Source organism: Vigna angularis, chromosome 3 (genome assembly GCF_016808095.1).
Source record: "Vigna angularis cultivar LongXiaoDou No.4 chromosome 3, ASM1680809v1, whole genome shotgun sequence".
NCBI lineage: Eukaryota > Viridiplantae > Streptophyta > Magnoliopsida > Fabales > Fabaceae > Vigna > Vigna angularis.
In genome coordinates, this window is record NC_068972.1 from 7124687 (window position 1) to 7139822 (window position 15136).

The 15136-nt window shown below is 31.7% G+C and overlaps 1 protein-coding gene across 1 annotated transcript; it reads left to right on the forward strand.

Moving 5' to 3' along the window:
* The first annotated feature begins 4664 nt into the window (after positions 1–4664).
* On the forward strand, positions 4665–12134 carry LOC108326072 (PH, RCC1 and FYVE domains-containing protein 1). The gene is made up of 9 exons (XM_017559332.2): positions 4665–5182; positions 6144–6230; positions 7421–7510; positions 7654–7740; positions 7842–7961; positions 8463–10562; positions 10669–10815; positions 10891–11426; positions 11728–12134. The coding sequence occupies exons 1-9, from the start codon at positions 5135–5137 to the stop codon at positions 11873–11875; spliced, it is 3363 nt and encodes a 1120-aa protein (XP_017414821.1). The 5' UTR covers positions 4665–5134; the 3' UTR covers positions 11876–12134.
* The last annotated feature ends 3002 nt before the right edge of the window (positions 12135–15136 follow it).

Below are 15136 nucleotides of genomic sequence, written 5' to 3' on the forward strand. Positions count from 1 at the left end.
TGTAAAAATAAAAGATTTAATGGTTTGTTATAACCTTAATGAAAGGAGAAGCAATAATTTGGATGTGAGATATTTATCCAAACCTCTAATCACGATGTAGATATAATAAAGCCTATATATTTCTTTTCAGTGGCTAGTTCTCCCCAACCAACAATCATGGAAACATCGTCCACACATATGGTTGCTCACCTAACAAATCACAAAATTTGGTCATGTCTGGCTTCAGAAAAAGCAAAGAAAGATGCATTGAACTTTGCTTCAATACGTAATAATTAAGGAAAACGGAATAAGTTTAATCATTTGTTTATTGACAAAAATATTCCCTTAGAACCAATTAATCAGTGTAATTAGGGGTGAAAATGGTTTGGAATATGAAATTGAAATTAGGGTTTTAAAGTTTGAGAGAGAATAGGTGAAGAGGTAAGTATAGTTGTTTATTATGATATGATATTGATATTGAGATAGAGCATTTGTGATGACCTTACCCAAAAAGCATGGAACATTGTTGGCCATTGCAATGTCCATTGATGATCATCCATTGTCGTTTGTTGTTAGATCTAAAACCTCTTCCCAAGTTACGTCGTTTCCAACAGTTTCTCTTTATCATTAGTGTTCCTTCTTAATTTCATTCTTAAATATGTGTCTAGTCTTTCTCACAATACTTTTCTCACTTTCTAATCTTTATATTATTCTCGTCTTATTTCTTCTAGGGATTTTCCTAAAATAAAATAACTGTATATATTTTATTTTTTTTATTTAAATTAATTTTATTTAATAAATGAATAAAACAACTCAAATAAGCAGTTGGTTAACATATGATTGAACCAAATCGAAAAATTACAGTCATTTAAAAATAGAAAGAATTAACATTTTTTTTAGTGGCCAATTACCGACCAGTCAATTTAATAATTTAAATCAATTAAGGGAAGAAATTCTTATAAGCATAAATATATTTCTTAAAAGGAAGATAAATGGGCAAAATAATTTTATGTTTTGAGTTAACCAAGAAAGGAGATATAATATAACACTACTAAAAATAATGTGTAAGAATAGTTAATTTTAATTGAATCTCATTTTTAGGAACAAATATTTACAAATTAGATACTTAAATCACTTGTATTAGGTTTAAATGAAATAATTTATGGGAGTAATTTATTTATTTAGTGAATTTAAACACTTGCATTCTAACCTACGTGTAACTTCTTAATGAAAGACATAAAAACGTAAAGTTACACTTACGTAGTCATCTATTGAATATAACTATGTTCACTGAATAGTTTTTTTTTTTTTCAAATAAAGGGTTTTCTTTAATATTTAAAATACATATATATTGATAATTGAAATTCAAACATATTATCTATATGTAGAGAATTCCTTTTTTTTCACATTTGTTTTTCAATTTTATTTTTTAAATAAATGTTTTTTTAAATTAAAATAAGTATTTTATAAATTGTAATTTTTTAAGTATTGTTTCCTTAAATATAATTGTTTTTTTATTTGACCATTTTTTAATCTCAATTATATGAAATTACCTAAAAAAATTTACAATAGAATTATAAAAATTATTTTAATTTTATAATTATAATAACAACAATAATAATTTTATTATTTTTTATTATTATAAAAAAAATAACACATGTAGCAAATGTATTTTCATTAGCTTCATTTTTGTTGATGTCATGGTGATAAGAAACTCCCTATCTGTTGTCTAGATTGATAACAAATACATTTTCAGTCATTAAAGTTCTTCTCAAATTGACTCTATAATGTTTCATAGCCACATCATGCTGTCTCATTGACCATTTAATATGAACAAATTGATAGTTATGGTGACATTGTTATTCAATAATATATATATATATATATATATATATATATATATATATATATATATATATATATATATATATATATATATATATATATATATATATATATATATATATATATATATATATATATAAGTCTATGTGTGTGTGACATTTACTATCGATTGGTTTTGTATAGAGAGGAGATAATTGAGATGGAATTTGGCAGATATGAAGAACGGATACAACACAGTTGGCTAATCGTAAATATTTCCCTTTTATTTTAATTTATATAAATATTTTTATATTAATTTTTTCAAATAAGAACAATATAGTTTTTACTCATTCGTTTGGTATTAAAGCATGATTACTTTCGTAATATTTAGGAATAAGAAACTACAAAAAATATATATAAGAAAAATACCATATTTTAGGATTTAAAGTATATTTAAGAAAGAAAATAACAACATAATTTTATTCATTGAGATTATATATATTAAATTAACGTACGTAAAATCTTCATATATTTTAAGGATCTATAAAATAAATTAATGGTGGTAGTGATTTTAATAGCGTCACCAGATTATTTTATTTATATTTGAGTTCTATTTTATAAAAAAAACTATTATTATTGTAGAAATTTTTTCTAAAACTTTTTCTACCTTTTCTTTAATTTTATGAGTACATATTTCATTTAGCTGACAAAGATTACTACTCATAAGTTTATCATTTTTTTATCTTTTTAAAAAAATTATTGCATGTGTTTTTGATTTGTATCTGAATTTTAAGAGCTTAAAATAAATATTTGTTTAGTTAGAATATTTAAGGTGTGTTTTATATGCATGTAGAACAATATATATGAGGTAGAGTCTAAAAAAAATTTATATGCAATTTTCAAAATATATTATTAATTACCTAAAATGTCTATGTCTATGCATATAATAAATAAGAGTAAAAACAGAAATTAAGTTTGTTAACCAAATTATATCGAAAAAAGAAAATTTTAGTTTTACAGTTAAATTTAGATACTAAAAATATATTTAATTCATTTATATAATTATATAAATAAGAAGGTTGGACTAAGAGTGAAACAGAAATGAAGTGCATGCGGATGAGAGTGGGTTAGGTTTGGTGATTAATTAGAAGGACAAATCTTATTCAGAATGTAGCACTTGCCATAGAACGTGCTTTTGGTTTCACTCAAACACTACATTACATTCTCTTCATTACATCTTTCTATTCCCTCATTTTGCACACTCCCGCAAAACCCGTCCTCAACTTTTGCTTCTCTAATATTTCTTTATTTTTATTTATTTATGTTAGGTTATTTTGTTATATTTAAGGGCGTGTTTGAACGTATGATAAATTATAATAATATTTTCACAACATTTTTTTTATAACATTTTAACACTGTTTACGTGTCATTCTAAGATTAGTTAATGTTGATATTTATAATTATTATTATTGATTGTTGACTAATTTTTAACCAATCAAAATAACACATAAATGATGTTAAAATATTATAGAAATAAATGTTGTCAAAGTATCATTATTATATAGGAAATCATCCAAATCAATTACATTACTTAATTTTTAACTCTAGCAACTTTGATTTCAATTTAATTTAATAACTAAAATTCAAACATTTTTTTAATATTTATTTTATTCTAGATGTTTAGTATAACACACCAGTATTCCTATATTTTTTCCACCCTTTTCACTTATTTGATATATTTTTTCCTAAGAAACTTATTTACTTTTCCCCTCGTTTTTTAGTTAATTCCTCCAAAAGGCCTGATATGGGTTAATAAGAAATCTAATAATTTAAACATTCAAAACATATTTTTTTTGTTATATGACAACTTTAATTAATGATTATGTTCTAATTAAATATATAATGATTATCCAAGGTCATTTATTTCTCATAGAGTGTACTTTATAGTTTAAATATCTCAGCTATTAATAAAAAAACATATAACTAATTTCCACTAAAAGAGTACACACATTAATAGTACTGATTTACTCAGTAAAATAGACTCAGCAATTTACGGTACAAAAATGAAACAATAATTTCACTATATTTTAGATATTTTTAATTTAAATAAAATATTTTGCATAAAGAAATAGCCCAGGGTAAATTTAGAAAAAAATGTCAGTAGCAACATTTTTTCTAACACAAAGTATCAATTAAAATTCATGTAAATTTTATAACTCTCAAAACATAACTGCTGAGTTTAAAATGAGACTCGTCATATGAAGTAAAATTTGCATATATTTTATCTTTTGAATAGAGACAATCATTTTTCAAAGTATTATTTAAGTTGAATAAATAAACGATAATTTTTTCTCACTTTAAGTTGAAACTATAATTTAAATTTAAATCTAATCAATCTTAGTTGAATTGATTCAAGTGTTCTTGGTGGATAATTTCATCTAACTGTACAATGTATTTTGGCATATAAAGTAATTCGTTTCCTTTTTTAGAGAAAAACCAAAACTCAAGTGAGGGGCCTTTTTGCCATTTTCACCTTCATTACAACCTTAACCAAACATTAATCTTTCATAACCCCCCTTGTCCCCTTCCAAATTACCAAACCATCCTTCTCACCTACGTGCCTCTTTTCCAAACATAAAAAACAAACAAAAAAAATAAATAATTAAACCTTATAATTAATTAGTTAATTTGTAATATTTTAATTAATTTTTAAAAATAGGAGTCATGCTTTGGAAATGCCTTCTCATTTCTTTTCAGGAGAGTTTCTTTCTGCTTTTCCTTATTATTTAATTTAATATTCCCACATAGTAAAGCGTTTGTTTTCAATTTCAGTTTTTATTTATTTATTTTTTCATTCTTTCTTCTTCTTTTGACTAGTTGTACTTTTACAGGCTCGGATACTCTCTCTCTCTAAAATTCTTTCTCTCTCCTCTGCCCCTCCACCCCTGCTTCGGCCACGCCGCCGTAACCCGCATTCTTCGCCGGAGATTATCTTCAGGCTCCAAGAAACACCCTCTTCTCAGGTTCCAACTGAACCGGGTTAGTCGAACCCGTTTTGTTTCCTCACCCGGTCCAAGTCTTTGCATGAGTTGAAAAGTTTGCGTCTTTGACTTGGAACTGCGAATGGGGCTAGCGGGGTTTCGGGTTCTGTGAAAAGGAATAGATCCGCGAAGGTTTTTTGGCATTTTGAGTGGGAATAAGAAGTGGGTTTTTATTTTCAGAGAAACTGAAGAGAGAGAAAGCGAGAGACTGAGGTCGAGGTTTATGATGTACGGAACTTTGTGCAGCGATCGCAGAGGGTGGTGGCGTTTCGGTGAATCTCTCACATGGAATGGCAGATCTTGTTAGCTACAGGAATGCCGACCGTGACATCGACCAAGTCAGTTACTTGTTTAATATCAAAATTTTGTTTTTTGAGTTAAAGTTTGATTCTTGCTTTAAATGTTTGGTAGAATTTTGGAACTGTTTTGTTTTTTAAGGTTTCTGTTTTTGGGGGAATGTGATGATTGTGATCAGGTGCGCTCGCGCGTGTGTTTCTTTGTTGAAAGTGATTGGGAAATAGTGGGAGGTGAGGGTGCAGGAGTGAAGACATGGTGATGGAATTTATGTATAGAGACTATTTTGTTATGGGGGGTTCTGGAATTAGGATGAGATTTTGATTAGATATTTTATATTGTTATCGATGTGTATTGGGTCTGTGATCTTTTTGAAAAGGTTAAGTGGAATTTGGTTGATTAGTGATTTGTTGCTTTTTCAACTGCCATGGAATATGAGTGTCTTGAAGAGAAAAGATAAGGGATGCTTGTCTGTGTTTGAATTAACATATGAGACGCGGGGTATTGTGGCGGACTTGGTTTAGGTTGTTAGCAGCAATAGGAGGTAAGTGCCAATAGGGAAGATGTTTTAATGATAAAAGTTTGATTTAGCACCTTATGAAAATGTATTGGATAGTTTGATATGGGATATCGAAGCTTGCGTCAGTGTTGTTGTATTGGTTGTAGTAACGCATGGAATATGCCTAAATTAGAGTTTGTCTAGTGAAATTGAGCACCCGATTATTGTTTTGCTTGGACAATAATGATAGTGGTCCCAGATATATCTGTGGCCTGTACAATATTTTCAAACCATCAATCTGGGTTAAAGTATTAAAAAGGCTGAGAGAGTTGTTTCTTGGAGAAACCTAATGTTGTAAATCGTTGCTGGAGTTTTTATGAAACTTTCACAACATTTATGCAACAAGATGGCCTTGATCGTTGTTATTTATCATTTCTCCAAAGTTTTTGTATTTTTTATGTAAATAATTGTTTGTATGATCAATCTTTTACCTTTTCATTCTGCAGGCATTGATTGTTTTGAAACAGGGTGCTCAACTACTTAAATATGGTCGTAAGGGAAGGCCTAAGTTTTGTCCGTTTAGACTTTCCAATGTAAGTTTAGATGAAATCATTTCAGGAAAGTGTTAGTGAATTCTCTAATTTTCGTGCTTCATTAACTTTCTGGATTGCACTGTACTAAATTGTTTATATGCTCAATTCAAATTACTCTATGAAAGATAGGGGCTTTGGCATGGTAGCTGATGTTATATGAAAAATATTGTACCGAAAGCCTGCTAATTTGTACTTGTAATACTTATCAGAACTGTTGTTATACTGCAAGCTATTTTTACTAGAAATGTTGTTGTATTTGAAAATTTTGCTTATGATTACGTTCATTGATACATGTAGCTGCCCCACAACTTACAAAAGGGGAAGTGTTGTACCAACGATATCAAATGTTGGTGGGCCAAACAAGACACTGTTCTTCTATTTGATTAAAGTTTGTTATACTGTGGTGTTTTGTGTTTCTAAGTTAACTATTTGTAATCTCTGACCAAGTATTACTATAGGGCTTGCTCCTAATCTCTTCATGTCCATTTCTTTCCTTTCTTTTCATTGGTACTATGTGCTAGCTGTGTTTGACTGCATCATAATTAGATGGTTCAATTTGATGCCTTCTAGTATGTCATATAAAAAGGTTTTGATTGGTCAAAGTCCATACTTTCCTGAATCCAGAGGATTCTTTGGTTCATTCTCAGAGGAAGGTTGCAGGTCATCATTGTTGTTATTATTATTATTATTAATAATTTTTTTTTCAATTCTATTTCTATGTCCACAATTTAGTAATTTAGCACAATCCTTTTAGTTTCTAAAGCAATGAGTTCAAGAGTTTATGTGGTCCAGTGGCATTTTGTTGGTTTTTGTTTCCACATTCTGGGTTTGGTATAACCAGTTGAGGTGATCAATAGTTAACGGGACGTGAGAATAAAAGCTCAAATCTTTTTGTTTGATTTGGATCAGATTTACTGCTTGTTACCCAAGTGGTATCATTTCCTCACTCTGGTGCTAATTACCAACCAAGAGTGATTTTTGTCGCTTTAATATTGGACGTACGTCTCTTTATGTGATGCATGCTATTACTGTCATATTCCTAGTTGTTAATAAGAAGGCCTATTTTCTGTTGGCTCCTTGGCTGTACTTGGTAGACTATAAAGATAACAAATATGTATATAGTAGGCTTGGTTTTGACACTAATCTGTGTTATTTCTAATTATACTTATTCAAATATCTGTAAACCACAGGATGAATTGTCTTTAATCTGGATATCAAGCAGTGAAGAAAGAAATCTGAAACTATCTTCTGTCTCAAGAATTATTCCTGGACAAAGAACTGTGAGATTTCTACAGTACAGTTTTATATCATACTGATGATGGCAAAGCGTTCTTCTTTATTAACTCAATGATATCCCAAAAGAAACTGATATATAATCTGTTTCTCCTCTTCTATGTTATTAATTTGCCTTCTCTTCTGTCAGGCTGTTTTCCAAAGATATCTGCGTCCTGAGAAGGATTATCTTTCTTTTTCACTTATTTACAACAACGGGAAGCGGTCCCTTGATCTGGTTGGTGATGAATTTTGAAGTTCCTTGGATGACTACACCATTGTTTATTTCTATTTTCTGCATTTATCATTGTTATAAAAATGCTTTATGTTGTGTTTCAGATTTGCAAGGATAAAGTCCAGGCAGAAGTGTGGATTACAGGTCTCAAGGCACTGATATCTTCAGGTCAAGGTGGGCGTTCCAAAATTGATGGATGGAGTGATGGAGGCCTCTATCTTGATGTAAAAATACCTACTTGTTGACTTTGTAACTGTCATTTTACTCGTGTCATGTTTCTTGTTCTATGATATATACTGAGAAAGATAATAGATCATTGATCTTACTCTTGATCCAGTAGTAGTGTGCTCAACATTTTCATTGAAATGAATATTTTGGATGAATTGTGGTAAGGGGAGCTCATTAGTTTTCTGCTTCATTAAAAGAGTTCAAGTGTTTCCTCTGAGGAAGGTTTATCTTGATTTTATGAATTAGCTCTTATCCTGGAAAGATTATTCCGCAGTTTTCTGAAACAAAGTGCTATTCGCCTTTGTTCTTCTTTGGACACAATTTAGGATTTGTTGATTATGGTATTTTTGGGAATTATGGACTGAAATATAAGTTTTCCAAATTGTCTCTATTTTTCCAAATACTATTATTATTATTATTATACTGTATAATACTTCATTAGTAAAATACATGGACAGTTTCGTATAATTCTTTCTGGCCCAATTAATTTCTTTCAGGACGGCAGAGACTTGACATCAAATAGTCCAAGTGAAAGTTCAGTTAGTGCTTCACGAGACATCAGTTCTCCTGACATTTCTGTTAGTCTGGCAAATACTTCTCCTCAATCCTTTCACTCTGAAAATACTGTAAATTTCGATAGGTCACATGCACCATCAAACCCATCAAATATGCAAGTGAAAGGATCTAGTTCAGATGTTTTTCGTGTTAGTGTCTCAAGTGCCCCCAGCACATCTAGTCATGGGTCTGCACCTGACGATTATGATGCTCTTGGGGATGTATACATATGGGGGGAGGTTATCTGTGAGAATGTTGTAAAAGTTGGCGCTGATAAAAGTTCTAGTTATTTCAGTCCAAGAACAGATATTCTCCTCCCCAGGCCACTGGAGTCGAATGTGGTTTTAGATGTGCTTCAAATATCATGTGGTGTTAAACATGCTGCTCTAGTCACGAGGCAGGGTGAACTTTTCACATGGGGTGAAGAATCTGGTGGACGCCTTGGCCATGGTGTTGGGAAGAATGTGATTCAACCTCGTCTAGTTGACGCAATGACTTCTGCAACTGTTGATTTCGTTGCCTGTGGGGAGTTCCATACCTGTGCTGTTACGATGTTTGGGGAACTATATACATGGGGTGATGGTACTCATAATGCTGGGCTTCTTGGTCATGGAACTGATGTTAGTCATTGGATACCAAAGAGAATTGCAGGTCCTCTAGAGGGACTTCAAGTTGCGTTAGTCACCTGTGGTCCATGGCATACAGCCTTGATAACCTCAACTGGTCAGCTCTTTACATTTGGGGATGGAACATTTGGTGTCCTTGGACATGGAGATAGGGAAAATGTTCCGTATCCAAGAGAAGTAGAATCCTTGTCTGGGTTGAGGACAATAGCTGTTGCATGCGGAGTGTGGCATACTGCAGCTGTTGTAGAGGTTATTGTGACTCAATCAAGTGCTAGTGTATCGTCAGGTAAATTGTTTACCTGGGGTGATGGAGATAAAAACCGCCTTGGACATGGAGACAAGGATGCTCGGCTTGAACCAACTTGCGTACCTTCACTTATTGATTACAATTTTCATAGAATTGCTTGTGGGCACAGTTTGACAGTAGGGCTGACAACATCCGGTCAAGTTTTTACAATGGGAAGCACGGTTTATGGTCAGCTTGGGAATCCCCAGTCTGATGGAAAGCTGCCTTGTTTGGTTGAAGACAAGCTTGCAGGAGAATCTGTTGAAGAAATTGCATGCGGGGCTTATCATGTTGCTGTTTTAACGTGCAAAAATGAGGTTTACACCTGGGGAAAGGGAGCAAATGGGAGATTGGGTCATGGAGATGTTGAAGATCGAAAAACACCAACTTTGGTTGAAGCCTTGAAAGATAGACATGTGAAATATATTGCTTGTGGTTCAAACTACTCTGCAGCCATATGCCTTCATAAGTGGGTATCCGGTGCTGAGCAGTCTCAGTGCTCTGCTTGTAGACAAGCGTTTGGATTCACTAGAAAGAGGCACAACTGCTATAATTGTGGGCTAGTGCACTGCCATTCATGTAGTTCTCGGAAAGCATTAAGAGCTGCACTGGCTCCAAATCCTGGAAAGCCATATCGCGTATGTGATTCGTGTTTTGTAAAATTGAACAAGGTTTCTGAATCAGGCAATAATAATAGAAGGAACGCTCTGCCTCGTTTGTCAGGTGAAAACAAGGACAGATTAGAGAAGTCTGACCTAAGATTAACCAAGACAGCTGTCCCTTCTAATATGGATTTGATAAAGCAGCTTGATAGCAAGGCAGCCAAACAGGGGAAGAAGGCTGATACATTCTCTCTGGTTCGCAACCCACAACCACAATCTTTGCTACAGCTTAAAGATGTTGTCCTGTCTACAGCTGTTGATTTGAAGCGAACAGCTCCAAGACCTGTGCTGACGCCATCTGGAGTGAGTTCCAGGTCTGTGTCTCCATTCTCTAGAAGACCAAGCCCCCCTCGTTCAGCTACACCTATTCCAACAACATCAGGGCTTTCCTTCTCAAAAAGTATTGCTGATAGTTTGAAGAAAACAAATGAGCTTTTGAATCAGGAAGTATTGAAGTTACGTGCTCAGGTATATTATTCTTCCCCCATTTTTCTCATCTCAATCAAGTACAAGTTAGCTACTTTGATATTTACTTGTTATGGTATCAAGAGAAATCTGACATAATTTTTGTTAGGTTGAGACCCTGAGACAAAGATGTGAAATGCAAGAATTAGAGCTTCAAAGGTCATCAAAAAAGACTCAGGAGGCTATGGCTCTGGCTGCTGAGGAATCTGCCAAATCTAAGGCTGCAAAAGAAGTTATAAAGTCACTCACAGCACAGGTTAGTTTACTTCTCTTGGAGCTATTACTTTTCCACACTCATGCATATTAACCAGCCACATTGTTTCACTTTCAGCTCAAAGATCTGGCTGAGAGGCTTCCCCCTGGCGCTTATGATGCTGAGAACATCAGACCAGCTTACCTGCCAAATGGTCTGGAGCCAAATGGAATTCACTATCCAGACATAAATGGGGAGCGTCACAGCAGGGCCGAGTCTATCAGTGGCTCTAGTTTGGCTTCCATTGGAATTGAATCATCCCTGCCAAGCAGAACCGAAGGCACTCTGACCGGAAACTATGGAGCTAATCTTTACCAGCAAAACCGGGGATCTGTAATCCCTAATGGGACAGATGATTACCCAGATGTTAAATTGCCAAACGGCAGCAGCAGCGTGATCCAGACAAGGGGTAGTACTGCATCAGATACTGTTGATGGTAGGGATTCTGGAAATTTTCAAGATGATGAGAGTGGTTTGAGATCAAGGAATGCCATAATACCTGCTAATAGTAGTCAAGTTGAGGCAGAATGGATTGAACAATACGAACCTGGTGTCTATATAACACTTGTTGCCCTGCGTGATGGAACAAGAGATCTGAAACGAGTGCGGTTCAGGTAATACAAACAATTCTCTTTATTTCCTGGTTATGTTTATATGGTTCTATCATTATATATGACTTCCAAATGTAGACAGCCTCAATAGTATACCAGTGATAATGTTCAATATGGTCCATGGGATTCAAAGACTTTGTAAATAATTCTGTGGTCCAATATCTTTAAGTAGCTCAAGATAGTTGTTAGGCTGATTTCTGGCTCTTGAAACACTATACTCAGTACATGATTGGTGTTGGTTTAAGCTTAGGAAGTTTTGATTAACTTGCATATGTCTAACATGTTTGGTGGGGAATGTGTGCAGCCGGCGAAGATTCGGTGAGCACCAAGCTGAGACTTGGTGGTCGGAGAACCGCGATAGGGTATACGAGAGGTACAACGTTAGAAGCAGCGAGAAATCTTCCGGCCAAGGGGCACGTAAGGCAGATGGTGGTGGTTCACCTGTTTTATAATCTTAGGGAAGTAGATGGAGGGAAGTTCTCCATTAACACTTTTTGTTGCAGTGAGGTTTGTAGGAATCAAAAATGAATATGAAGGAACCAGGCACCCCTTTTGAGTTTTATTGTCTATCCTTTTTCTCTTCAAATCTTTTTGTTCCCTCTCAAGTGAAATGTCTCCCATTTTATTAGGGCAAGTGCCCTTCACATATCAGTTGTATTGTAGTGTATATAATATCATCAGTTCAGATAACCTTCCTATTTTCTTCGTTATTTTCTCCCTGTTGCACCTTTTTTCTTACCTCAATATGTATACCTCAGGAATAAAATGTATGCGTGCTCATATTTCTTGTAAATTATTATTTAATTATTTCTACAGGGACTACATTTTGTACTCTGTTGCACAATTACTTGTCACAAAAAAGGTTTCCTGGTTAATAATATAAGTTTAATTTTCATGCTGTATAGTAATTATATTATCAATTAATGAAAGGCTACTAAATAGGAAGTTTAAAATAATTATTATAAAATTCAAAAAATCCAAAACTAATCTTATTTAATTATAAATAATTTAATGACAATCTTAATGATCTTTTTACACCATTAGCTAGAGCTGTCAAAATGGATCACAACCCACAGGTCAACCCGGTTTATTATGGGTTTGAGTCGGATTGTGTTTGAAAAAATTGTACTTTTTTATGTGGGTCATATTTAAACCTGGTTCATTTAAATCCGGTTCATGCGGGTTGAATCCGTAGTGAGCCAAGTTGGTCCACCAACCCAGTTACCTAATTCTATTTTATTAAAATTTAATTTTAATTTTATAAAAAAATATTTATTATTTTGTTTTTGCTTGAAAAAATTATTTAAGTTTCTTATTTTCAAAATTAATTAAATACCCATTCGAAGTGAAATTTGGGAATGAAATTTGTTTAGATTTGTATTATAGAAAGTTTGTAACTTTTTTTATTTAAAAAAAATTGTAATTAAGTGAGCTAGTGAGCCAACCCGTTTACCCACCAACCTGTGGTGGGTCGGACCGAATTCGAATTTTTCTGGTTCGTTAATAAATGAGTCGGATTGGATTGGCTCACTAAGTAATCAATCCGTTGTAGATCGGGTCGGATCGAATTGGGTGAACGACTCTATCATCAGCACAGTACGATTAAATCAATCCAAATACATTTAATTACAGGCGTTCGTCACCTTTCTAATTTACAGAGTTTTCTTTAAAAGGAAAAAAACAAAAACAAAAACTATAAACACGTACACCCTATGACTAGGTGGGTACTCTTATACAAGCACTGCTGTTATATAGTAATGAATGTGAAATCCTCTTCTGACAACAAATATAATTTCTTAATTCATCGTTCATAGCTATATGAAATCTTTGGAGAATCGTATATTGTTTGTCTCCTCTGTTTGGAACATTGCTTTACTAATTGCACCTCTAATTCATACAGAATATACTAAGTTACATTATTCATTCACGAGGTAGAAACGTTTAGATTGGAAGCCAAAACACTGAACTTAAAAAGGAGCTACCTAATAAAGACAGGAACAATACTACAAAACTTTTCTAGTTTGATATTATCATGTATTTTGTCATTAATTTGCATGAAATTCAGAAAAGAGGTTGTTATAATGAACAAGAGACACCTTTTGTGAATCATGAATGAAGTCAACTTATTAGTTCAATGACGGTCAACAAGATTCTTGACTTTATTAGGTTTGATTTCATGGTTAGGTGTGCATGGTGGATTCAAATAAATAGATAACGGAATTCAACGAAGTATCTGAAAATTAGGGTATATATAAAGTGTAAAGTAATTAAAAATAGGGTAGATACGTGTCATCTTAGTTCATGTTTTCAATATGCCTGAAAGTATGTCAAGAAAGTAAAACTACCCAAAGAAAACCAGATTTTATGACATTGCAAAACTTGGTTTTATTTTTCTTTAAGGTTGTGATCAGAATAGTATGAATATATCAATGGGTCAAAGTTGTTTTAACGTAAATAATGGTTTTGAATTTAAATTCTTTTAGTTTAAACTTTGTTATATCTGTGTTTATATTAATTCTTCATTTTTTAGATGTAATATGGTTAATGGACATTGTTGTATTGCATTAAAATTTAAACATGATTAATATGACATATTTGATTTATATTGATATTCATTCTTTGTAAAAAAAACACTTTATTTTATTTTTAATATTATAAAGTTGTATTTTTATATTTATTTAATAAAATTTTATGAATTATATGCAGTTTGAATATTAGAAAGTATAGATTAGTTGAGCAATCAATAGAGTGAAGCAATTTAGTCTTGACTTGAAAAGTAATATCTTGTTTTATCACTCTTCTTAATTAAATTTTATATTATAATATTTATGAATTTATAAACATATTTAAATTTTAAATTTTAATTTTAATATGATATTATTTTTTAAAAATTTAATTAATAGTAAATTATATAAAATCATAGTCTATTATAATAATAATTATTAAAATTGTACTTTTCATTTCTTTTACTAAAAGGTTTACTATATTTATGTTATTTATTTAAAATAAAAATGCTTTTTTTAATAAAAAAGTTTAATTTAATATAAATTGTAATTTAAAAAACTCAATCAAATTAACCTGTAATCTGAAAAACACGAATCCAATAACTCGAAAAATCAAATAATCGGATATAAATTTTAAAATAATAAATATGAATTATATACTATATTAGTTAAATTTCGATACGAATCTGATCCAATTCTACCATATTCATAACAGAAATATGAGAAAGATAGCCATCTTTAAACCTACTGAAAAATTTTCACCCTTAATCGTAACATTTAACAACTTTTTATTTAATTACATTCAAACAATTGAACAATTGAAGTATGAGTCGTTTTATATTTTCACTGTTATTTTATTACTCTTAATTAATCACGCAAGGAATGCTAAAAATTTTAATTTCTAGACATTAATAAATTTGATATATTTTTTATATTTTTTTCTTTTAAAGAAATAAGTTGCGCATTGAGAGTATAAAACAATTTTAGCATATAATTCAATGACGAATTATCTATATCATATATGATAAGTTTGCTGATATTGATAATAATTTTTTTAAAATTATATCAATAATAATTTTTCGATCACGTTGGAAAATAAACAAAATTATACTCAATTAACTTCATAATTATTTTTACGTTAAAATAAAACTGCAATTTAGTTTGAGACATTATATCAGGTAATGTTTGATCCATTTTTATTTTGGACTT

What these genes read in the sequence shown, in the direction of transcription:
- LOC108326072 (XM_017559332.2), top strand. Translation starts at nt 5,135, where the DNA reads ATGGCAGATCTTGTTAGCTACAGGAATGCCGACCGTGACATCGACCAA. An exon ending in GTCCGTTTAGACTTTCCAAT is followed by an intron (nt 6,231 to 7,420) that starts GTAAGTTTAGAT and finishes TGTAAACCACAG; the next exon opens with GATGAATTGTCTTTAATCTG. An exon ending in ATGGAGGCCTCTATCTTGAT is followed by an intron (nt 7,962 to 8,462) that starts GTAAAAATACCT and finishes AATTTCTTTCAG; the next exon opens with GACGGCAGAGACTTGACATC.